Consider the following 23,500-nt stretch of genomic DNA (forward strand, 5'->3'; position numbering starts at 1 on the left):
TGAGATTTCAGCTGGGTTCTCTACAGCTGATGTTCGGAGAGTAGCTTTCTGGCATATGAGTTGTTGATCCTAGGTTGTAGTGCTGCAACCTGAGTAAAGGTGCGTTCAGCTACAGAAGCAGGTTCTTGGCCCTCAGCATCCTAGCACAGAGTCTTCGCTTGAAGCTCTAAATAAGTGGCAGATGGAGATTAGAGATTAGATTTTAAGGCCAGTGCTATGTGTCCGACCCCTTTTTGCTACCTGTACGATGTCCTTTTGCTACGCGTACGACCTCCCCCCTGTAACCACTTTACCGCGTTATTATTGGCTCGCTTATCGGGCCGACTACTCCGGAGCAAAGATGAAGTCGCTTAGTAAGAACTTAACATCAGGATGTCCTACAAAGAAGTGACGTACGAATATCGAGGCAGACCTTGAGCAAAATATTACGCAGCTAGAAGCGCAGGTACGGGATTTACAGCCTGTTGCAGGAAGTACAGTGCAGTCAACAGGCCCGCAGCAGCCTCCTGAGGCAGCTCGTGAGGCGGCTGATGAGGAATTTAATGAGTACGCAGAGGAGCTTGTAGATAAGGATTTTATGTAGGTGCTTGTAGGCCAGGTGCGATGGAGAGAAGGCCTATATATAGTGCGAAATTGAGGGTTTGGGCATACTCCTAGGCACGTAGGTACTGTATAATATGTAGCTTAAGTAAATGCATGCCTCAGCCGTATATAAAGCTATATATGAAGCTATATGTGAAGCTATACGTGAAGCTATACAAAACGGTAAGTCTACACAAAACGGAAAGGATGCACGGAACGGAAAGGATGCACGTGCAGATGCACGTAAGAGTGAATGCCCGGAGGAAGCTCCGAGCCCTCCGAGCCAATCAGAACGCGGTGAAGGGGCTACAGGGGAGGGGGTCGTACACGTAGAAATACGGCATCGGATGTGTAGCAAAAAGGGGTCGGACATATAGCACTGGCCGACTTTAATCTTAATTTTATCTTGTAAAAGCAAGCTAGTGCAAACACGGAACTAATTAAGCTGCGTCAGCACGCCTATGCAATATGTAATGGTAATAAAAATAAAAAACACGATGCAGTCGTCCCAACAAGCCGTTGGAAATCGAAGCCAAAGGGAGTCCCAATGGGCTCCTCAAGGCACTCAGAGCAATCGTACGCAATCACAAAGCCCTCCGGGCAGTGGCGGTGGTGTCGCAGTAGGTCAAATCTTTCCCGCGACCCCTAACCTTAGATTGCACTCGCAACAACAACAACAACAACACCCACAACAACACCCACAACAACAATACAACCAAAAGCCCCTCCTCGACACGTACGGAAGCGTCGTAAGCGCACTCAACGAAGTACAACAAATACAAAGCGCCCTACGGAGTCAGCCCCTTGATGCCATTAGCATGGATTTCCTCCAGGCCATAGTCGCGTGCATCAACAACGCGTTCTTCGGACTCACGGATGCCAAGGAAGGACTCCACTGTATACAAAGAACCATGGACGAACGGAAGGACGCGCCATGGGAGGAACTGATGAAGGAGATGAAGGACACAAGGAAGAGCATTAGCGAGCTGAAAGCTCAAGGAAACAAGACATACGCAGCTGCAGCAGCGAAGGCCCCGATGGCAATGCAAATCGGGCAAGCTATACGAATTGGACAGGACGCGAGAATCGGACAGGATGCAACAAACAACCTCCACGAAATCAACATCCACATCGAAAACGACGCCCAGCGAGCGGCTAACGCGACACACACGAACGACCATATCACAAAAAAGCTACAAGCGGCGGGAGAGCCGGAAACCACAAAGATTAGTGGCATTAGGAAGCTACAAAGTAGTAATATCAAGGCAATTGTCGCGGATAAGCTATCGAAAGACGCCCTCCTAAAGAAGAAGGATTAGGTTCTTGTCCTAGGCTCCTCCGCCACTATACGCACGCCTACAGTGCTTATTAAAGTACACGGCGTGCCTAAGGAGATGGACCTCGACAACCCGAGTCTACGGAAGGATGTAATGGAAAACAACGCAACCCATAACCCAGGACTCACAATCAACAAGATCATATAGAAGAACAAGGCAGCTATACTCAGGTTGCAGCACTACAACCTAGGATCAACAACTCATATGCCAGAAAGCTACTCTCCGAACATCAGCTGTAGAGAACCCAGCTGAAATCTCAGCTGTAGAGAACCGAGCTGAAGCCTCAGCTGTGCAGGGCTCATCTGAACTTACTAGCGCGCCACCCTGGGGGTGGCCCCCTTCCTTCCCCTAGTATATATACAACTAGCTAGACGTCTATAGAAATCAGAGTTCACATCAATTTCAACCTGAGTGCTATTGCCGCGGCGCGGGCAAACCCAGCACGGCGTGCAAGCTCGGCCATCGTAGGCGTACGAACAGAAGCAATGGCGAACAACGCCATTAACAACGGCATCGCTTGGGGAGGCTATGTACTCGACGCCTTAAGGTACAAGGCAGGATTTGCAGCCACGCAGTGCTTCAACTGCCAAGGCTACAGGCACGTCGCGAGGTACTGCAAAAAGAACGTCAAATGCGCAGTGTGCGCAGGCGAGCACAACACGAGAGTGTGCCCGGACAAGACCATCAAGAAATGCGCAAACTGCAACAGAAACCACCCGTTATACAGTGCCGAATGCACTGTTCGAAAGGGGGCCTAGCAAAGGGCCCTTAATAAGAAATGGACAACACCACGCTAATACGCCGCAGAGCGCAACGAACTATATATGTTCCAAGCGCAGTCACACAATAAACAACAGCATGCAAGGAAGATAGCTCTAAAGAAGAGGGTGCAACATACAGGGGAGTTCGAGATATAAGCAGAGGAGCCCTCCTCTATAGACTCTATGGCATCCACGGCTTCTACTGTACCTGCACCCTTAAAGAGACCCGGACCTGGGCGGCCGAAGAAGGTGCTCCGAAGGAGGTGCTCACAGCGGACAAGGACCAGCCCGCCATCAACAAGGCATTTAGAATCGGAAGTGGAACGCAGCCCGCCCAATTTACGCAACCCAACCGATTAGCTACGCTGCCGGAAGCATTATTACAGCTAGCTATATAAACCACGTACGGCGGAGGCGATTGGCTAACATCAAGCGGAGAGGTTCAAATACCATTATTATAAGACGACCTAGCCAACTAACAGATCCACGCTGAGCAAAGGACCCAGGTAGACAACGGGCAAGCCAAGAAACAACAAGAGGACACCGAGATAAGCCAATATTAGAACGACCGAACAACCTTACTATTATACAGTATAACGTCTACAAGAACTTAATAACTTAGAAGGAGTTCCTTAAAAAGGCGGAGAACGCTAGCCTGCAACCTATAGTACTAGCTATATAAAAACTGTAAAGGAACCTATATAGGTAGGGGCAGGGGTATATAGTATATACAACGTATATAACAAAGTTATACTATCTACTATATATAGAAAAGGAATATATAAGAGCCTATATATATATTAATAAATAACTAGATATTAATAAGTAGTCGGTTATATACTACTTACTAAATCTTAACACTTTTTCCTTTTATATAGAGGGAGAAAGGATCTATATTTATAATATCTATAACCTAAACCCTAATAGTATTATATAGGAACTACTCCTACTGCTAAATAATACTAAAGCGGAATATATTCTTATCGAAGATATAAACCTATACTATCTGCTATAGGAAAAAGTTTAAGTTATATAAATTAAGAAGTAAGTAAAGAAGCTCCTCTATATTACGCGTAAAGCAGGTATAAACCTAGTTATAAAGGAAAGGCTAGAAATATAGGTAAAAGAAATATTATAGTCTATAACTAACCTTATATTTATAATAGGGTAGCTAATAGAATAAATAATTTCCTTTATAGTATAAAAAAAATAGAACTATAACTTTAATTACCGGCCTATATATATAAAGTTTAATATTTTACTACTAAAGGCAGCTAAACCCCTATAGTATAGGCTATAGAAGAATATAGTATAGAAAAAAGTATAAAAAAACCTAGTAATACGGCTAAATAAGCTAGAAACTTAGAATAACCTATAGGAAACGGAGGAAAATCTTAATATATTTGCATACCGCCTATATAAGTATATATAAGCTATAATAGACAAAACTATATTACTTATAAAGCTATTAAAATAAGTATTACCTATATAGTTAATAAAGTATACTAAAAAAGTATAGGAAATAAGGCGGGCCTATAAAACCTAGCGCTTATTAAAAATAGTAGAGGACTAGATTTTATATAGAGTATAGTATAATAGAAAAAAAAGGGCTATATATAAAAAAAGTATAAAAGTATAGCACTATATAGTAGATAAAATTATATTAAATTTAAAAAGCGTATAGAAGCTAGCTAAATAGGGCAGAACTATTAGAAAGAAACTATAGCCACCGCCTTAATTCCCCCCTTTTTTATAGCCTAATAATACAACGCTTTATATAAATAATAAAACTAAAGCCTAAATACTTATAGAATAGTTTTTCCTACCTTTTATAGAGGTAAACCTTTTTAATATTAAAGAATACTAATACCTAGAGCTATATAAGTCCTTATAAAATATTATAGTAGAAAATATCCTTTCCGCACTAATAAAAATAGCCCCGGATAAAGCCCTAGGTATTATAAAAATAACTAATAGAATTCTTAAAAAATACGAAATATAGCTAGTACTAATACTAGCTAGGTTTTTTACCAGGTATATATATATAGGGTACTATCTATAGCTATATAAAAAATTAATTACTATAGTACTATATAAGCCTTAGAAAGTATTCTATAATATAGTAAAGTTATATAGGCTAATTACGCTGCTAGAAATAATAGGTAAGCTGCTTAAACGTATTATAGCACGAAAACTATCTAAAATAGCAGAAGAGAAAAGTATATTCCTACTAAGCTAAATAGGTATAAGGCCCGAATAATCTATATAAATAGTACTAGAACTTTTTACAGAATAAATATAAACTATATAGAAGGGCAACTCTTACTTTATTACCTTTTTTTTTAGCCTAGATATTTTAAAGGCCTTTAATAAAGTATTTTATAAAAGAATAATATATAACCTATAGATCTAATATATACCGGAATAAATAGTCTAATTTATAGAATTATTCCTATAAAACTAAACTATAAAACTTTTTATTAGAAGATATATTACTAAAACTATTCCGGTTAATATAGGTATACTATAAAAATTCTTACTTTTACTAATCCTCTTCTTATTTTTTATAAGTATACTCCTGCCGGCACTATAAAAAGGTAATATAATAGCCTATAGGTTTATAAATAATACTAATATTTTTATATTTAGTAAAAGCACGGAAAAAAACTATAGGGTAATTAAAAGTGCGTATATATAGTATATAGAGTAGGCAAAAAAGCATAGTATAGTATTTGCCCTAGATAAGTATTACCTTATATACTTTATAAGGCGCCGTTTAAATATAGTAAATATAAAGGCTATAGTAAATATCTAAAGCTTTATAAAGGGCCTAATTATAAAGCTTTATATACTTAAAGTCTAGGTAGACTTTAAACTTAAATAGGGCCTATATATATATATTATAAAAGAAAAGGCTATAGTATAAATAGAAGCCTTTATATAGCTAATAGTATTAATACTTAGTAGTTATTAGGCCGGTTTTTATATATAGGTGTACTACCTAGTTTCTAATACTAAGTATAAAGGAATAAATTAGTAAAGTAAAGATTAAATAACTTAAAATAGCCTAGAACTACTTCCTTTATACTATTACAGGGGCGTATAAAATAATAGATATTAAAACGCTTAAATATAAAACCTTTTACCCTTTTCTAAGGCTTAAGCTAGAGGAACTTATAGTAGCGTATATAGACTACACGCGCGCAGGCTAGGCTAAAGAGCATATTAAAACTATATACTATACTATTAGAAATACTATTAAAAAATACTATAAGCCTAGGAAAACGCCTAAATATAAGCCGAGCCGGCGTAATATACTAAAGAGGCTCGCGGTTAAGGCTATAGTACTAGCCTTAAAGTATAAAAAGTAGTTAAATAACTTATATAAGCTTTTAAAATAAAAAGTAATATAGAAAGTATATAAGGAAAAGTAGAGGAATAAATAGAAGGCCTATAAAAAGAAATAAAAAGGCTTTTCTACGCCGGCTCTTAATATAAAATAGAATAAAAATTAGGTAACTAAATACTATAAGCTTATAAAAGTAGAAAGCTTAATTATTACGCTTTTATAAATAGAATATATAGGGCTTAACGTATACCTACACTATATAAAAGTGCCTAATTACCTTTCGCCTATATACTCCTATAGGTATATACTATAAATAACACTATAATAGTAAAGGTAATATATTTTTTAAGGCTAGAATAAAAATATATATATAGCTATATAAAAACTATAAGGGAAATAAGGCCGTTTTATAATAGTTTCTATACTAAATAAACCTTCTACCCTACCTTTTTATAGCTAGAAAGATAGTAATAGAAAAGCTAGCTATATAGCCAGCCGATTTATATAGCTACGCCCTAAAAATAGAACTATATATATACACGTATATTATATAACTATAAACACGCCTGTAATAGAGCAACCCTTCTAATTTCCTATTATCCTTTAATTTAATACCTTAGCTTTTAAAAAAAAGGGCACACGCGTATAGTAAGGGCACGCGCGCCCTAACGCGGACCCCGGACCTTACTAACCTTCTAGACACCGTATAACCCTAAAACCTAGGGCCTACGGACACCGGATTAATCCTAGAAAATATATTAAAATAGCTTACTCTATAGTAATACTTATAAAGCTGCCACGCGTCCCCTATAGCCGCGTAGAAATAAAAGGAACGTAAGGCGTTATATACTATAGAAAATAAGGTTTTTACCTAACCGCTATAGAGCGAACGGTTTCCCTTTATAAATAAAACCTAGATAGCACTGCTATATAAACCCTAATAGGAGCTAAATCGGCCTAATAGAACCTAATAATAATAATAATAATAATAATAATAGTAATAAAAACAATTTAGCATAGAATATTACTATAATAGATAGGAAAAATAGCTAACCTGCACCGGCTATACCTTTATAGGCTCTAAACTTTAATAGAAGTACTATTTAGTATAGTAGTAAATTATATACCTTAGTTTATAGCGTAATCGTGGCTAAAATACTAAAACCCGTATTTATACCCCTATTTACCGGCTAGAGCAAAACAGTATTATAATAATAAGTAAGGGTAAAAAATATAATATAAAAATAAGCCTAATTATTACCCCTTTTTTTACTATATATTACGCCTTTTTAGATTTAGCCTACCTCCGGTATATAATAACTTTATTCTACTAGTTAAACTATTACTTAGGCTATAATTATATTTAATAATAGTTTTTAATTTACTAATATAATACTAGATTTCTCCGCCGGATAAGTAGGCACCCTAATAATAACCTAGGGCTTTACTTACTTAGTTTCTAATAGTTAACTAGCCCTTAAAAATAGCCCTTTATTTACTCCTAAAAAAAAGGCTATTTATAGTAAATAAGGATTTTTAGGTATAAAACCTTAGTATAATAGTATATACGGCGTTTTTTTTAATTAGTAATTAAAAGGTAGCTATTTAGAAGCTTTCCGCTTCTAGACTAGGTAGAATAGATAAAGTAAATATATTTTTTCCAATTTATATAAGCGGTAAGCAAGTAAATATAGTTAGCGGAATAATATTAATATAGGCCGGAGCTAGGCTAAATCTAAAGGGGGTTAATATATAGTAAAAAAGGGGGTAATATCTAGTAAAAAGGGGGGTGATAATTAGGCTCGTCCTAATATAGTTAGCTAAATATATAATACTCTACTATATAAGCGTACTAAATCTATGCGCTAAGACACTAAGCCCTCTCTTGCACGGAGAAACTTTAAAGTGCATGCTTTTTTAAGTGTTACGCATTTTTAATGCTTTAAAATATATTTTTCTTTAATAGGACTATCGTCCTAAGTCTCCGAAATCTGAAAATATGTTGATAGTTGTGGTGGAGCAGGGGTGTAAAGCTAATTTGGTCCTGGACGCCGTGAACGGAACGATCGACAGCATGACCAAGATCGTCGTATTTTTCTTATTGTAAACTCGCCTCCTAAGGAGAAATGCCTAAAGAATATTATTATATTGGCTATGACTTTATAGGCTTATAAGGAAAGACTTGAGATGTCTGAAGAAAAACAAATTCTCGGCACGGGGGGTTTCTCGCTACATAGGGACGGACCTTAGACAGGAGGTTCAGGTTCCTGTTTATTACTGCCTCTTTTTAGCAACATGTGATCTTCAAGGTGTCCACAGCCTCGCAGACAGAATGGGTATATCCTCAGGTCCGGAAACGCCATGCGACATGAAATCAACACACAACCCGAGCAACCGGTTCTATGCTCAGGCCTCCTACCCTTTGGGCCATTTAGCTCAGCAAGGAGTTCCAACGACCTACAGAATAGAAGAGGGTTCAACATCCGGTCCTTGACTTGGACTAGGATCCGAATCCTCGTCCGAAGAACTCTCCTCCCCGACCTCCATCTCGTCCTCCACCTCGTCCGTGACATCTGGGAAAGGGTGCAGCTTCTCCCACTCTTCGATAGTAGAATCAACTAGGCGGTAAGCGTCGGAGTCATTCGTCCCTCGAAGCGCAAGAAGACACACATTTCGCGCTATGCGGTATTCTGGAGTGTAAGCGTAGCGAAGCCAATCTTGACCAATAGCTTCTTCGAACTTGTACTTCACCTCTTGCATTCCGGGGTCCACAGGAGTTTTGTTGGCCTTGAGTTCGTCCTCGTCATCATCATATTGCCAGTCCCGGAGCCAAGATGGCGGTTTGCAGCCCATCCATCGGGGAGCGAAGACGCCACTGTCCCAATCCAAGATGCCTCCCAGGGTAGCAGTGCCGTCATCTTTGACATGGACAAGAAGATTGCGAGGCTCGAGATCCATATGGGTGACGTAGTATTTGTTGTCGTCGAAGAGGCCTATGTCGTTCATGGCATGTGCGACTTTCGTGAGTTCCTCCCAGGGATTCAGATAAATCCGGTTGTGTTTGAGATCGAAAGTCCTCTGACGCTTAAACATCGATAACAAGAAGTCCAATGTCGTCTGTGGAACAGCTGGTGGTCCAGGACAATCGGAAAAATCGCCGAAACGACCGTGGAAGTCTCGAGGGGGAACGTCGAATTGATGCATTGGCACCTGCTCAAAGTCGCCCCGGGTACCCTTGGGATCTAGAATACCTGCACATGAGTAGGTCTTCGCTTGCATCCCGGCCAAAGCCTTCCCGTACTCTGATGCGAAAGACACTTTCTGCTGGATGTTGAGTTTCGGGTAAGCCAGCATCGCGTTCGCTCCGGGGAGGCGGGGTTGGATGCAGTAGCGCTGACCAAGTGGATTGTTGGAGGTGAAGTCGAAAAAGCGAATCGACGGGACGGGTATGCGAGTATGTTTGTCGAGAAAGCGGATCATCGCGATCTCTTGTTCCATCCAAGCCGTTTCATAGCGCGGAATACGGATGATGTGCTGCGAAGGCTGTCGCTTCTTCGTTGATAGAGCGGGCCCAAGTCCACAGATCCACTTCTTCAAGTGGCGTAAGATTTGATGATGGAGCTTTGCTTGTGGATGGATATGGGTTATGCCGATGATGCGATTGAAAGAGCCACCTTCCATCCGGCTGATCTCGAATGCCTCCGGTTTGTCCTCAGGCCAGACTGCGCGACAAAGCAGGAGGACGCGATCCTTGAAGGTCTCGAAGGGCTCGTGTTCGTGCACGGCGGTTGAGGTGTTCGAATCCACAGAGCAATCATCGGAGTTGTCGCCGCCAGCATCGACGCCGCCTTCAGTAGCCTCTTCAGCGTCCTCGCTGATAAGACGAGTGTCCATGTCAATATTGTTCTTGAGGGGTTCCAAGTCGGTCGCGTCTTCTGAAGGGACTAAGCGGATAGAGGCGGGGTGTGCGATGGGGGGCGACATGTCTGGGGTTGGTTGTCTTGGTGAGGTCGTGTGTGACACTTTGTTGGCAGGATGCAGGTGCAACCTGGACAGTGGGAAGGAGAGATTGATGATTGCTGTGGTGGTGGAGAGGTTGTTCAATGTAACGAAGGCGATGAAGGATGACCTCGTGATTTTTGTATTCGCAAAAAGTTAGCCAGCACAATGATTGCTCTGCCACCTGGCCCAGGCGGGTGAATGTTAAGCGCACGCGATCTTCCTCGTTTTCAACGGCTGTGACCTCAACAATTCCCAAGCTCTCGTGCCCTAGAGTCTGGGCTGTATGCACCTTGTTTGCTGCCGATGCTCTGTGGTTTAAAGAGAAATTAGTGGCGTGCATCACGTTGTTGAGAGTGGAAACGAAGATATACTTTTCTGAAGTTTTTCATTGTTTGGAAGGTTCATTGTAATCATGAACACGAGTGGTTTACGGGAAATAAACTGGCGTTCTAACCGCGAATAGCAACGCTAGTCTACTAGCTTACAAGGAGCTAACAACAGATACAATCAAGTATCCACCTATCAGTATGACAGAGTGGTATCAAAGAACAAGTAGTGAGCCTTTACAAGGCTAGCCTTCCACGATGAGCATTACTCATCATCTTCAAGAGAGTTTTCATCTTCATCAGTATCAGCATCTGAGTCAGAGTCTTCCTTACCAGATGGATGAAGCTCCTCCCAGTCTTGAACGATCTTCTCAACAGCGTCTAGATCTGCAGACTGGAACATACCACTCATAGCCGCGACCATAACTCGTCGGGCAATGATATATTCCGGCTTGTAGGCATAGCGAAGGAAATCCCGACCAACGATCTCTTCGAAAGCTTCCTTGAGTTCTAATGTCTCAGGATCCTCAGGGTCATCTTCAGCTAGAGTCTCGTCCTCGTGATCAACGTCTTCGGGAAGCCAGAGCCACATTAGCGGTGCGCAGCTCAAGAACTTGGGGCCGAAGACGCCGCTGTCCCAATCAAGGATGCCGCTGATCTCGACAGTGGTATCGTCGATGACCTGGACAAGAATGTTGCGTGCATGGAGATCCATGTGGCAGAAGTAGAAGCCTTGGTCTTCGAACAGACCCATGTCACCCATCTTCTGAGCAATCTCCTTGAGGTTGTCCCAAAGAGGATCAGCTTCTCCCCAGTGCGCATTCTCCCAATCACAGAATCGTTGAAATTGCGTAAGACGAAGCTCGAGGGTAGATTGAGGCTTTGCGGGTGGGGTGGTCGGCTCTCCGGTTCGTGTCTCGCGTCGAGGAACTTCGAATTGGAGAATCTCAGGATTGGCTTTGCGCAGCCCAAAGAAGCTCCGCTTGGTGCTCGTATACTTGGGACCAACAATACCGGCGCATGGGTTCGTCACCGACTGCATTTCAAGCAGTGCTATACCCATAGCTCGGACAAGAGATAACTTCTGAGTGTGGTTGAATTCGTCCCAAGCGTCGATAAGACAACGGCCGGGGAGGCGATCTTGAAGGGAGTAGGGCTTTCCGAGAGCGTTGTTGCTGGTAAGGTCAAAAGCGTGGATCTTTGGGACCGGAATATTTGAGTGATCAGCGACATAGCGAAACGCGGCGATATCATAGGCGATCTGAGTATGAATGCTGACTAATCAACTCCTTTCTTCTCAACGGAGATGGTCGCTTCGTCTGTTACTTGATAACGCAGCATGATATTGCTCTTATGGGGTCTCCTGTCAAGAAGAGCAATCTTGTTTGTATATTTGATTGACAAATAATGACCCCGCGACTAATAAACGGTGAGCCTATTCGAACTAATAAGCTTGAAATACCATGATGGATACATCTACTGACTCTAGTGCTCTTATAGCTAGGATACAAGAGGCGTTGCAAGCACTTAAAGCAGACTAAAGTATCTAATAGCGACTAGCTAAGGCCTATACGGTTCCTTGCAAGAGATAACGCTACACTTTCCCGCCACAGCCTGTGGGACTTCAACGTACTTATAGAAACCTGGGACGGTGCATACATTTCCAATCTACTTACACCCTGTTGACACTGTCTGGGGTTGCTCCGTCAGTTTGCTAGTTGTGCAAAATGCCGTACTTCTCTTTTATTTCGAACGCTGAGAATACTACGAAGATCCTCATGTAGCGGTAAACAAGTGTACGGACTGTTGTACTATAACAGCGCATTCACTACACATGCCAGCGCCATCAAGTAGTGTACAATAGCGTTCACTTCGCCTCATCTGCAACTTTCTGCATATCACCACCACAAACACCTTCATTTCCACATACCCCTTCCAACTACATCCACAAGATGCCTAACCTTGTGAAGGGTACCACCAAGCATCACTGTCCCGCTCACGATACGGGCGCGGGACCATGCAATCGGATTGGAAGCATGTGCCTCAATCACCAGAAGCTTTGCCCCGTCCACACGAATTACTTTCATCTGAAGACGGAGCCTTGCCCCAAGTGCGCTAAAAGGGCGCAGATGGACGCCAGCTGTGCCGCAGGTAAGGTTCCCCAAGCTAAGGAGGCTGTCAAGAAGGAAAAGAAGAAGAGCAAGTACTACGAGTAATACTTGTTCGACAAGGACCCGGAGTTCAACATGATCGGGCTCTAGAGCAGATATGGCGCTAAGACAGTCTCGGCGTGGACGTAGACGGTGCTAGTCAGCCTGTACCTGGTTGAAACTGATACAAGTTAGTACATTGCGAAAGGCGTGTACTAAGAACCCCCCTTGGTGGTCTACATATGTAGATCACCGCCCACAATAAACACAATACCCCAAATACTGCGCATTGACTATCTCATACAGTGATACAAAGTGATATGTATGTCAAGTGGTGACATCTATCTGCCACCGTCTGAGATGCCTCAGCGAGTTTACCGGTAGTTCAAAATGGTGAGGACCTCTCCCGTTCAGATCAATGAAAGTGTGTTGAAGCCCTTGTGACAGTGGCAAGAGAGCGTACACAGGAAGGATTTGTCAATACGAAGATGAGCAAGCAGAGAGATTCTCACGCCAGCAGTCTGCAAGTCTTGGATTGAGGATTGTACAAACTTCTACAGTCTCTCCGTGGGAGAAGAATACATAGCCTGCGTGTCTTCCTCATATTCCTCACCCTCCGCCTTGTCAGTCTCTGCCCGTCTAGCCTCGTCTCACTTACATTCCCTCTCTTGACTTCTTCCCTGTATACCGCTTTCCTCCACGTGTAGTGTACAATTGACCATACACCATCGTAGGGAACCTGGAATGTGACAGCCGTTGTAGATGCGGATACATCAGCTCCACCGGCGCCGACATGCCCGCGGCCGAGTACGCGTGCCGGTCCCACCGCGGCAGGAGGCGGCTCGCGATGGTAAACGCCATGTGAACCATGTGAAGGACCTCTGCCGCCTGAATCAGCTCTTCCCCCCGTCTAAACCGCACCTCAATGACCTCACAGCAACCACTCACTCGCAACGCCCACCACATCACCTCCGCAACCGCCTCCACAACTACAACCTCTCTCGTAAGTCCTTCCCCTCCCCTTCACCCTCCCCTTCTTCACCACCTCGCCTCTAACCCCTCAGCCGCCGACCATCATACACCCACACAACCCCCCAACATACCCCCAAAATGGCCACAGCCACGCATACCTGCCCGTTGCGCGGCCTCGGCAAAGCCCACGGCCACGGCTCGTGCATCAAGTCGAAGATCATCCCACCCCACTGCGTCCGCCACTACTGCATGCGGCACCAATGGCCGTGCCCAGCGTGCGGACGGCTGTTCAAGCGGAGTCACGGCCGCTGCAAGGCCTGCCAAACGAAGAAGAGCTTGATCTGGATCCGAGGATATGGCGTGATACGTTGAGGAGAGGGCGGGTGAGTACGGGGAGGGGGCAATATTGGGGATGTTGAGCTGACGTGATGGGTAGAACTTCGCGACAACGCTACGCGATGCGGTTGAGTGGCGGCTTGGGCGGGAGCTTGGACGTGGGAGGGGATATAGGAGACGGGGTTTGGGGAGGTTGGCGAGTGGCTGGGGTGCTTGGAGTGGGTTGGCTTGAGGGCAGAGGTGTATGATGAATTGGACGGTTGGGATACTGTTTCTGCATGCCTATGACACAGATTCGTTATTGGCCTGGGAGAAAATGGGGATTGGGAACGTACTCACGAGCTGAAGGCGCCTCCGGAGATTGCAAAACATCTGCTTTGAGATGTCACATACCCGACGACGAGAATGAGGGCCTGGTTGGAGCGACCTTGCTAGACACACACGAAATCTACCCCGATCCCACCGGCTTTATACATGAAACGTAAATCGTTGCTGCAATTTCGTCGTTTGCCAACCTAATCATACCCTCGAATACACCCAAGTATATCAAACCAGCGGCCAAAGCCCATATACAACATGAACGAATCCCAACTCATAAGCCATCCATTCGTAACTCGTATCTTTTGACTTCCCTTCGAGGTCCCCTATGCAAGCCCTTCATACTGACTTACCAGCCTCCACGGCACCAACCCCCGAAGCACCATCATTCCATCATGCACAACCGCCCACCTCACCTTACTCAAATGCCGCGCAACCACAGCGGTCAGCCCGCTCGTCCTCTTGCGCCCACTCAGCCCAAGCCCCGCCAGCACCTCCGCAGGCACGCTCGTCATCCCACTGATTAGCGCGTTCATCTCGGCCTTCGCATCCCAGATAATCTCATCGTCATCGTCGTCGCCGTCTTCACTGGCAGCACGCTCACCCGATCCAGCCTCGCTTGGGTTCGCGCCCGCGGGGCGCGCGTGGTAAAAGGCCCAGCAAGTGACAGTGGCGAGGTACAGACACCAAGGGAAATGGAAGAGACCCATGGCGTCAAAGCCCTCGAGGTTCATGACACCGTCGCGGACAACCCAGGCGGCGTGCCACGCTGCTTTCGCTGCGTCACGGCCTACGCCACCATTCTCGCCCGTTGCCCAGCGCTTGACGACACGCTGGGAGCGGACGTAGTCGGGGCGAGCTACGGGGCGGCCTAGGATATGGCGAGCACCAGCGTATATCTGCAGGTCGAGGAACTCAGCGTTGAGGATGATGTGGGCGGAGTGGTAGATGGCGTTGTTGGCGGTGGTGAAGGCGGCGAATTCTTTTCGGATGTCGAGGTCTGCGGGGGAGATCTGGGACGTGTAGTTCAGGCAATAGGAGTCGAAGTCTGCTTTCCACGTGTCATAGGAGTTCGCCATGCGTATTTTCCAGTTGCCGAAAGGCGATTCGTTATCGGTGAGACCTGGACTTATTAGTGGATGGATTTGACGGATTGGATGCGGAAGACTGACCAAGAGAAGTCTGGTCCCTGCGTCGCATATCCCAGGATACGGACATAAGACCATGTAATAAAAGAATTCGCGAGAGAGCGTTCATATGCCTGGGCTGCGGGTTGCCGCCGGGAGTAAGATAAGCCTTGAGGCAAGTCAAGAATAGTAGCGGTGCCTTCTGTCGACGCCGCAGTTGATCCCATTGTTCTGCGGAGTCTGCCTCCCAAACTGATTGATCGCAGGGTAGTGTTGAACGAAGCTCGAATGCTGACATGCAAAGCGATTGGCAGAACAATACCGCATGCTGTGTATCCCACATGAAGCAGAGGTAAGCCAGCCTAGTCCAGATTAGCCACTGCTCCAAGCTAGATCATAATCAGAGTCTTACCTCTTCTTTTGCTCAGCTTCGGCCCAAATAAGCCAGTCATCCTCCAAATCATCCGAGCCTTCTTCAGTAGCCGGTGGTCTTATGGATTGGCAGTCGCTCCTCCGGATAAGATTAATGAGCAATCCATGAAATAGATGCGACATGTCATGCTGCTTTTGCCCAGCTCGGCTTTTGCCAAAACATTCCACGAGCAATATAGTTTGCAAGACCCACAACTCAGGTCGAGCAGTAAAACCAACGTTTGCAAAGATCTGAGGGCGCAAGACGTCATGAATGCAAACCTGGATATGTCAGCCTAAAGACGTCGCAATTTGAGTAGGAGACGTACCGCTAGTTGATGTGCATCTTTCTCGCAGTATGTTGCGCCAACTAGGAGGACCGATATCAGTAGGAGCGTCTCGACGTGGGATGCATCGAATGTCGCCTGGTGTATCAGAGGATATGCGGTATTGAATCGCGTAAAGTACAGGTCGCAGTAAGTCTGCAATGAAGACAGAGATAAAAGGGGGTGATCCCTGGTTATGAAAGATGAATCAGGTGTGACAGGCCGAGAGGCGTCGATGAGATCGAGTATTTGAGCCCGCGCAACCTCATCGATGACTGGAAGGCTTCGAGAGCGTTGGAGCATTGACATGGGACGTTCTAGGTCAAAAGGCGTAGTAACCAGTGCCTTCGTAGGCTGCGACCCTTGTTCTTTTTTAGAACTGTGCATAGCTCCTATCATTGTTGATGAAATCAACTTTGTAGAGGTGGAAAGCTGTGGGAGTCCGTCGTAACTATAATTAGATCGAGAATGAAAGTCTGTAAAAGGGGGAGAGATTATGGGACCATTTGCCGCAGTATAAGAGCGCTCAGATTGGTTTGCTGACAGTGAACTATTGTCTTTAATAGCATCAAGCTCACTTTGGGCTGCAGTCGGTTCTGGTGGGGCCGAGGGAGAATAATCCTGAATGGACTGTCCACTCGAAACGTCGACGGGCAATTGAGAAGGGCCAAAAGCGTCTTGCATGAGACTGGAGGGTTCCACTTGGTTTTGACGGGATGACAGATCAACATCAAACAGCCAGTTGTAATTACTCATGGTGGTGAATGGCATATTAAAAGAGCTTGCTTTTATGAGAGTAAGCCGGCGTCATACGACAAGACATCCGCATACCAGCCTCGATATAAACTGGGAAAGGTAGAAATACCTGTGTCTGGGTTGAAGATGTCATCGTAGGGTACATTATCGTCTGGGCCTTGGTCTAAAGGAGCAGCGAGGTCAGAAGACCAAAAACGACCTTCGACCGGTTGTTGATAGATATCTGCAGGCTCTATGGTGGCGTTGATGTTGAATGGATTCAGGCTCCATAGATCGTCATTTGAAGCGTGAGCGTCCTGGTCGTCTGAAAAGGACCGACCATAAGAGTTGCTAGTGGAGATGGGAGGTGATATAGGAACGCCGCCTTGGCGATTAGGGCCGGTGTGGATTTCGAACAGAGCCTCGGAGGAAGAGTGCTCACTAGACAGTTGTTGGCTTTGGTCCCGCTGCTGCTGTAGCTGCTGCTGATGTTGCTGTCGGCTAGAATGTGGACGTTTGGTCACAATGTTTCCATCGGCATCCTTCCACATCCGTTTCCTAGTGTTGAGGACGCCCGAGCCCGGTGCACCGGCCTCGGCATCCTTCTGGCGGTGACGGCTCATATGTCTCTCTAGGATGCATCAGCAGGAGCGCAAAGATGGGGAGCGATGCTAGGCCAGCCCGTAGTCCATGCACGTGCAAAGCCCCGCATAGCAGTGATGGTGGCGGACAAGTCCAACAGCACCGTCTTACTCAATCAAAATCACCACTACCAAGTTCACATGCAGAACGAAAATGAAGTAGAAAAGGGGATCGAATTGGACCCTGAGAAAGATGAAGACCCTGAAAATGACGTCCCACTCTCAAGAATGGAGAGAAAAAGCAAGGACGGCAGGCTAGAGAACGGCAGACTCACCCAACAAGTCCTTCCGCTTAAAATGCGCACTGCACCTCTCGCAAGTATTCTCACCAGCTGTGTGATTCAGCAGATGCCTCTGCAAGTGCTCCGACCTCGTGAAGCTCCTCCCGCACCCCTCAAACGCACAAGCAAACTTCCTCAGTGGCGCTCCATCCCCGCCCACCGTCACGGTGCGTTTGCGCTGCGGACGTGTAGAATGTGGCTCAGCCATTGACAGTCGGTGCAGCAGAAGCTGGCAGGAAAGAGGACTGCTGTTGAGGGGAAGCTGTGCAGCGGCAGCAAGAAGGTGGAGGGTCCAGGTAGATGGTGGGATGAGGGACCATGGTGGAGGACATATCCGCCCTACGCGGCGGGCTTCTGGATGCGCTTATCACGCTTCCACGCTGCCAGCCGTTAAAATCGGACCGGCAGCGAGTAGATGCAAGGTACCTGTCCTCTGTGCTGTGTTGTTGTGCCCCGTCGCGCCCTTCACGCGCCGAGACGGGGTCTGGGATTGGCACATCGTGGGAAGGGCTGCCCATGCCGTCGCCGACGGATGCTCCAAAGAGGCAAGCCAAGGGCAAGAGTGGGGGAGCTGCCGGCGGCCATGTCCGCTGTGCAAGTCACAGCGACGGCGTGTCGCCGATGGTGATTGGTCTTGTGGGCGGCAAGTCGCTTCCGATCTTTGAATCGGGAGGAAAAGACCGATCTATATCAACGAATCACGAGTCACGTGAGGGGATAGATTTCTAGCCGCACACAAGGGTCCGCAGCGCGTCCACATGCCTAGACGGGAAGGAGAGATTTTACGTGCTAGTCAAGATTGGTATTTTGTATTGTTGCTGGATTGAGTAAATTCGGATTGCTTTCCGATACTTTGTAAGCTACAAAAGTATAGTTATCGACCAGTTAGTTTGCTCTATGCCAGCACCTATTTCGATCGAACATTCTATGCGTCTGTTCTCGGCACCTACTTCTAGATTATGCAGTCTGCATGTCCTCTCCTAATGTTCGTTTCAGGATCGAGCAATTGGATGTGGATTCCCACTTCTACCAATAAGATAGAGCTATTTATCTGAAAATGTCTGATTTGATGGAATTATAGATTCAACTGGTAGCTTTCCTTACGCAACAGCAACGAAAAAGTTCCTTTCTCCCTCCTTCTGAACCACCTGGGCCCTCTTGGCCAAATCGTCCGCCACAGCGAGCCTCATCTTCTCCGCTGTCGCGGGGCTATCCAGCGCTAGAGGCTCTTTCACCCCATTCATTTGCCTGGCAGCCTTCACAGCCTCCCTCAGCGCAAAGAACACCGTAGATCCTAAGAAGAGCGGAGGCTCGCCGATGCCCTTGCTGCTCTGAATGCTTCGCAGATGCTTCCACGACAGCGGTTTGCCCTCGTTATCATACCTCAACATGCTGGCATTGAAGACCTGCGGGATATCCGAAAATCCAGGGATCTTATATGTGCCAGGACCACGAGTCGCGAACTCGCCTGATTTTAGCCAGAGCGACTCCTCAATCGTGAACATGCCCTGACCTTGCACGAACGCGCCCTCAATCTGGCCGTAGTCAATTGCCGGGTTGATTGAATTGCCGACGTCCTAGAGCAAAGTAAGCATACGTTCATGTGAGCAGGAATTGGGAACTAACCATCATGAGATCGGTCCGAAGTACGGTATGGTCTCCCGTGAGCACGTCAAGCTCGACTTCTGTGACGCCAGCACCCTGCGTGAAGTAGTAGTACATGGGTTTAACGGTCTCATGATTCGTGTCTCCCCACTGGTATCCGATCGTCGGCATTTTCCAAAAGCCGTTAGCTGCAAGGTTCACTCGGTCTATATAAGCGGCGTGGGCAATGGTGCTCATCGGCGCGCCAGGTCCGTACTTCTCGCGATATGGCTGGAGACGCTCGTTGAGAATGTCGCAGGCGTTCTTCACAGCCATGCCGTTTAGGTCACTTCCTGACGATGCGGCTGTTGGTGATGCGTTTGCTGATTGGTAGGTCTGCGTGTCTTGCGTGAAGATGGCATCGACCGTGACGCCTAATTCCTGGGCTGCGACTTGGCACATCTTGGTGTAAAGCCCCTGGCCCATCTCCGTACCTCCATGGTGCAGCAGGATGCTTCCATCAGCGTATATCTTGATATATGCACCAGCCTGGTTGAGATGAAGGGCAGTAGCGAAGCTAAGACCAAATTTGGTCGGAACAAGACAAATGCCCCGCTTTTTCCACCTGTTTGTCGCGTTAAACTTAGCTACCTCAGCCTTCCGAGTCTCGTAATTTGACGAGTTGCTAAGCTGTTTGAGTAGCAGTGGCACGTGCCAGTCTTCGTCAATTTGTTGAAAGAAAGGCGTCCAGTTCCCGGGTTTGTAGAGATTCCTCAGCCGAAGGCTATCGATATCAATACCTAACCCTTCTGAAACGGTGTACATGATCGACTCGGTGAAATACATGCCCTGGGGGGCTCCGAAGCCTCGGAAAGCGGTGTTGCTGTGGGTATTGGTCTTGCAGACGTTCCCTTTGAGGTAAACGTCGGGGATCTCGTAACAGTTATCGAAATGTGTGATGCATCTGTCCATGACCGCGCCGCTCATGTCCTGAGAGAAACCGGCGTTGTCGAATAGATCTGCCTCCAAGGCTAATAGCTTCCCCTCATTGGATACACCAATCTTCCATCTCGCTTGGCATGGATGTCGTTGACCGCTGAGCAACATATCTTCATCTCTGTTTAGCATAATACGCATCGGGCGACGTTCTTTCTTCGCTGCAATAGCTAGCAGGGCTGCGAACGGAACACTTCGCGACTCTTTCCCTCCAAACGCCCCACCCATTCTCTTTACTCGGCAATTAACTCGACTGCTTGGGACTCCTAGGACTTGGCTGACAAATTCTTGGGTTTCCATGCTAATGGGTGGTCAGTCTGAGTTTTCAATGAAGCGAAGGAGTAACGATCTTACGTATTTTGTGTCGAAGACCACACCTCCATAAACTCATCTTCACTCCCTGGTATTACGAGAGCGGCGTTCGTCTCAAGGTAGAAATGCTCTTGTCCACCAATCCTTGTCGTGCCCTCGAAAATACGATCACACTTGGCAAAGGCCTCTTTCATATTTCCGTTAACCGCGACACCCTTTTTCAGGGCTCTATTGTGTTTGAAAAAGCTGTTGGCTTCTATTGCTTCATCGATGGTAAGAATAGGGGGAAGCTCTTCGTAAGTGACTTTGACAGCCCGAGCTGCCGCCTGTGCTTGCAATGCGGTCTCTGCATAAACCATACCAATAACCTGACCATGGTGACGTACTTCACCATCGGCGAAGTAAGGCTCATCCTTTACCATCGCACCAAAGACGTTCTTTTCTTTTGGTATGCTATCTTTATCGATGTACCCGACCACACCTGGCATTTTGAGTGCTGGTTCCCAGTCTACATCCAGTAGCTTGGCATGTGCTTTGGAAGACATTACCAAGCCGCCGAATAGCTCCTGATCTTGAGGTGGCATGTCATCGATGTACTCAGCTTCACCAGTACATTGCTTCAGAGCCGAAAGATGCGGTATCTGTTTCCCGACTATCCGTTGTTCGTTGGGGTTGTAGTCGTCTCTTAATCCGGTTGAGATATCCCGATGTATTTCTTCGATAAGATCTTTGTCCACGCTGCCCAGCGTCAGCTCGGCGACTGATTCGTGCCAGAAGCGGAAAAACAATGATAGGGCAAGAGTCTTGCGGTAATGAGCCATGCCGCCAGGGACGCTAAAGCTCAAGTCGAAATCTTTCGTCAGATTATCAAGCCCAAGCTCCAGGGTCTCAGAGGAGAACCATCTCTTCCCAAGCAGTGCTACTTGCGAATTCACAGATTCGACCGTCTTCGGAGCCATGCCACCGTAAGCCAGGACGATGTCTTCGACTTCTCCTGCTTCATTCAATCGTACCTTGAAGCCAGCAGTAACTATTGCAATGTCATCGTCCTTCCTCTTGGCTTGTTTGTACGCTTTTAGAACTTCTCGAGCTCCAGCTTTAGGTATTGGTATTTTGACGTGGGTAATTATTCCGTCAGGTGGTAGACTGGTGGTGCGATATGCGATGAAGAACTTGTTTAGAGGCACTTCGGATAGCCCAATCGACTGGGATCTCACGACAACTGAAGCGCCAGCTGCGAGGAGAACAGGGTTGGCATCTGAAATTGGTGATGCGGTCGCAATATTTCCGGCTAGTGAGGCGACATTCCGTATTTGACGACCAGCAAAGTAGCGAAGTTGCTTGCGGAGTGCTTCCAAGACCATTGCTCGCTTTCCTAGCTTTGTGTAGATATCCTTGCACATCCTTTCCACCTCCGTCAATGGGGTGTTTGCAGAAAGGAGCAACTCCTCGGCAGTCTCTAGCGCACTGACGGATGGTAGCTTGGTTTGCTTGAGTTCCTTGATATCTGAGACATACACGGCCACAGCATAATCAGAATTCTTAAATCGAACCTCAACCTGAACTTCACTCGCACCTCCAACAAGCTTCGCAGATGGGTACACACCCTTCAACTGGGTCAACTGATCTAGTGTAACTGGCCGGAACCATACCTTCCTGCCATTTCCGTAGCACAGAGGTTTTGGTTCGTATCTCCAGAGAGCAGGTGGGAATATAAGCTCAGTGCCTGGAGTATACTCCGCGAACTCGATTTGAGGTACTCCATTTTTTGAACCTGAAGTGGAAGCCTGGAGGCTGGTCTCTGTCTTGATGCCTTCGGGATGGCTCTTACTGGTATCTTTGACATCGTTTTCTCGAGACTTGAGAGGCAGAGCATATGTGGTGCCACTGACTTCTGCGTCCTGTACTGGCTCTTTCGTGATTGCAATATTAGCCGGAATACCCTCTTCCTCGGACAATGACGATGGTTCTGTCGATGGACTGCTGCACTCGGATTTGCTGTCGGCGGAGCTACCGTCGGAAGGAGTATCGCGGCAGCAGCCTCCCGGCCTTCCACAAGAACCTTTCGAAGGCTTTCTGCTTCCGTCTTGAACCAGGCCGGTGATATCCACCGCCTCAACAGAGTCACTAAGAGCTGTGGACTCTTCTACTAACTGGCCTTTGAGGTCCTCGGTGATAAAGGTCTTCGCGGCCTGGAGAATAGGCTTGTAGCCGGTGCACCGGCAGAGGTTTCCGTCTAAGTGGCCTTCCAGCTCAATGTCTCGGGCAGAGAGATGGAATTTTTTGGTTTCGACATTGTAGGAGTTCCTGACGAGGGCGTACAGGGACATTACGATGCCAGGGGTGCAGAAGCCGCATTGCGATCCATGCATCTTTGCTATCCGTTCTTGAAGGGGATGAGGGTTCGCCAAACTCCCAATTCCTTCCACTGTGATGACATGTTTACCGTCGATTCCGACGAGAGGAAACAGACAGGCATTTACGGCGAGATGGATGATCTTTCGTTGATCCTGCGACTCTTTGACCTGGAGAACGACGGTGCAGGCTCCACATCCGCCCTCTCCGCAGCCCAACTTCGTTCCTTTTAGGCTCTTTTGGGCTCGGATGTAATCAAGCAGTGTCCAGTGCGGATTAGGGTTGGAGAGTATGACTTTCTTGCCATTGAGGTAGAAGTTGAGGTCGGGAGAGGTGTATGTTGACTCGATCAAAGGAGTTAGCGACTCGGCCGCCGTCAATGCCCTCGGTGGGTCCGCCAGCGGTTTTGGAGGGGTGGGCAGTTCCATCTCTTTCATCAACCTCTTGTGTGCGGTGGACTTGGTGTTGATTTCTCAAAGATCCTCATCTCTCGAACACGACATGGACTTTGTGCCTATCGCCACCGCAGTCGAGACCCCTCGTCGTGCTGACACAGGTGCTTCCACTGCTGCTGGTCGCGCATCCAATCTGCTGCACCA

The 23,500-nt window shown here is 46.6% G+C and overlaps 6 protein-coding genes across 6 annotated transcripts; 1 reads left to right on the top strand and 5 right to left on the bottom strand.

Annotated features, from left to right (window-relative positions):
- Window positions 1-8,102: 8,102 nt before the first annotated feature.
- BDZ99DRAFT_465534 (uncharacterized protein) lies at window positions 8,103-9,524 on the bottom strand. The gene has a single exon (XM_033720564.1). It carries the CDS (start codon window positions 9,507-9,509, stop codon window positions 8,487-8,489), a length of 1,023 nt encoding a protein of 340 aa, XP_033573701.1. The 5' UTR covers window positions 9,510-9,524; the 3' UTR covers window positions 8,103-8,486.
- A 934-nt stretch (window positions 9,525-10,458) lies between these two features.
- BDZ99DRAFT_479138 (uncharacterized protein) lies at window positions 10,459-11,822 on the bottom strand (the record flags this gene model as incomplete). The annotated part of the gene is made up of 5 exons (XM_033722214.1): window positions 10,459-10,480; window positions 10,517-10,550; window positions 10,691-11,532; window positions 11,637-11,776; window positions 11,820-11,822. The coding sequence occupies 5 exons, from the start codon at window positions 11,820-11,822 to the stop codon at window positions 10,459-10,461; spliced, it is 1,041 nt and encodes a 346-aa protein (XP_033573702.1).
- Window positions 11,823-13,585: 1,763 nt separating this feature from the next.
- BDZ99DRAFT_465535 (uncharacterized protein) lies at window positions 13,586-14,044 on the top strand. The gene has a single exon (XM_033720565.1). The coding sequence runs from the start codon at window positions 13,618-13,620 to the stop codon at window positions 13,849-13,851; it is 234 nt and encodes a 77-aa protein (XP_033573703.1). The 5' UTR covers window positions 13,586-13,617; the 3' UTR covers window positions 13,852-14,044.
- Window positions 13,875-14,323, bottom strand: BDZ99DRAFT_84685 (uncharacterized protein). Its single transcript, XM_033728957.1, has 2 exons — window positions 14,151-14,323; window positions 13,875-14,097 (listed from the first exon to the last, which is right to left on the bottom strand). Exons 1-2 carry the CDS (start codon window positions 14,185-14,187, stop codon window positions 13,931-13,933), a joined length of 204 nt encoding a protein of 67 aa, XP_033573704.1. The 5' UTR covers window positions 14,188-14,323; the 3' UTR covers window positions 13,875-13,930.
- BDZ99DRAFT_421910 (uncharacterized protein) lies at window positions 14,207-18,063 on the bottom strand. The gene is made up of 6 exons (XM_033716961.1): window positions 17,649-18,063; window positions 16,863-17,363; window positions 16,001-16,782; window positions 15,673-15,953; window positions 15,306-15,622; window positions 14,207-15,256 (listed from the first exon to the last, which is right to left on the bottom strand). Exons 1-6 carry the CDS (start codon window positions 17,860-17,862, stop codon window positions 14,460-14,462), a joined length of 2,892 nt encoding a protein of 963 aa, XP_033573705.1. The 5' UTR covers window positions 17,863-18,063; the 3' UTR covers window positions 14,207-14,459.
- Window positions 18,064-18,643: 580 nt separating this feature from the next.
- On the bottom strand, window positions 18,644-23,329 carry BDZ99DRAFT_421912 (uncharacterized protein; the record flags this gene model as incomplete). The annotated part of the gene is made up of 3 exons (XM_033716962.1): window positions 18,644-19,231; window positions 19,281-20,535; window positions 20,589-23,329. The coding sequence occupies 3 exons, from the start codon at window positions 23,327-23,329 to the stop codon at window positions 18,755-18,757; spliced, it is 4,473 nt and encodes a 1,490-aa protein (XP_033573706.1). The 3' UTR covers window positions 18,644-18,754.
- Between the last annotated feature and the right edge of the window lie 171 nt (window positions 23,330-23,500).

The sequence above is a fragment of the Mytilinidion resinicola genome (genome assembly GCF_010093595.1).
Source record: "Mytilinidion resinicola strain CBS 304.34 unplaced genomic scaffold BDZ99scaffold_15, whole genome shotgun sequence".
Classification (NCBI taxonomy): Eukaryota; Fungi; Ascomycota; class Dothideomycetes; order Mytilinidiales; family Mytilinidiaceae; genus Mytilinidion; species Mytilinidion resinicola.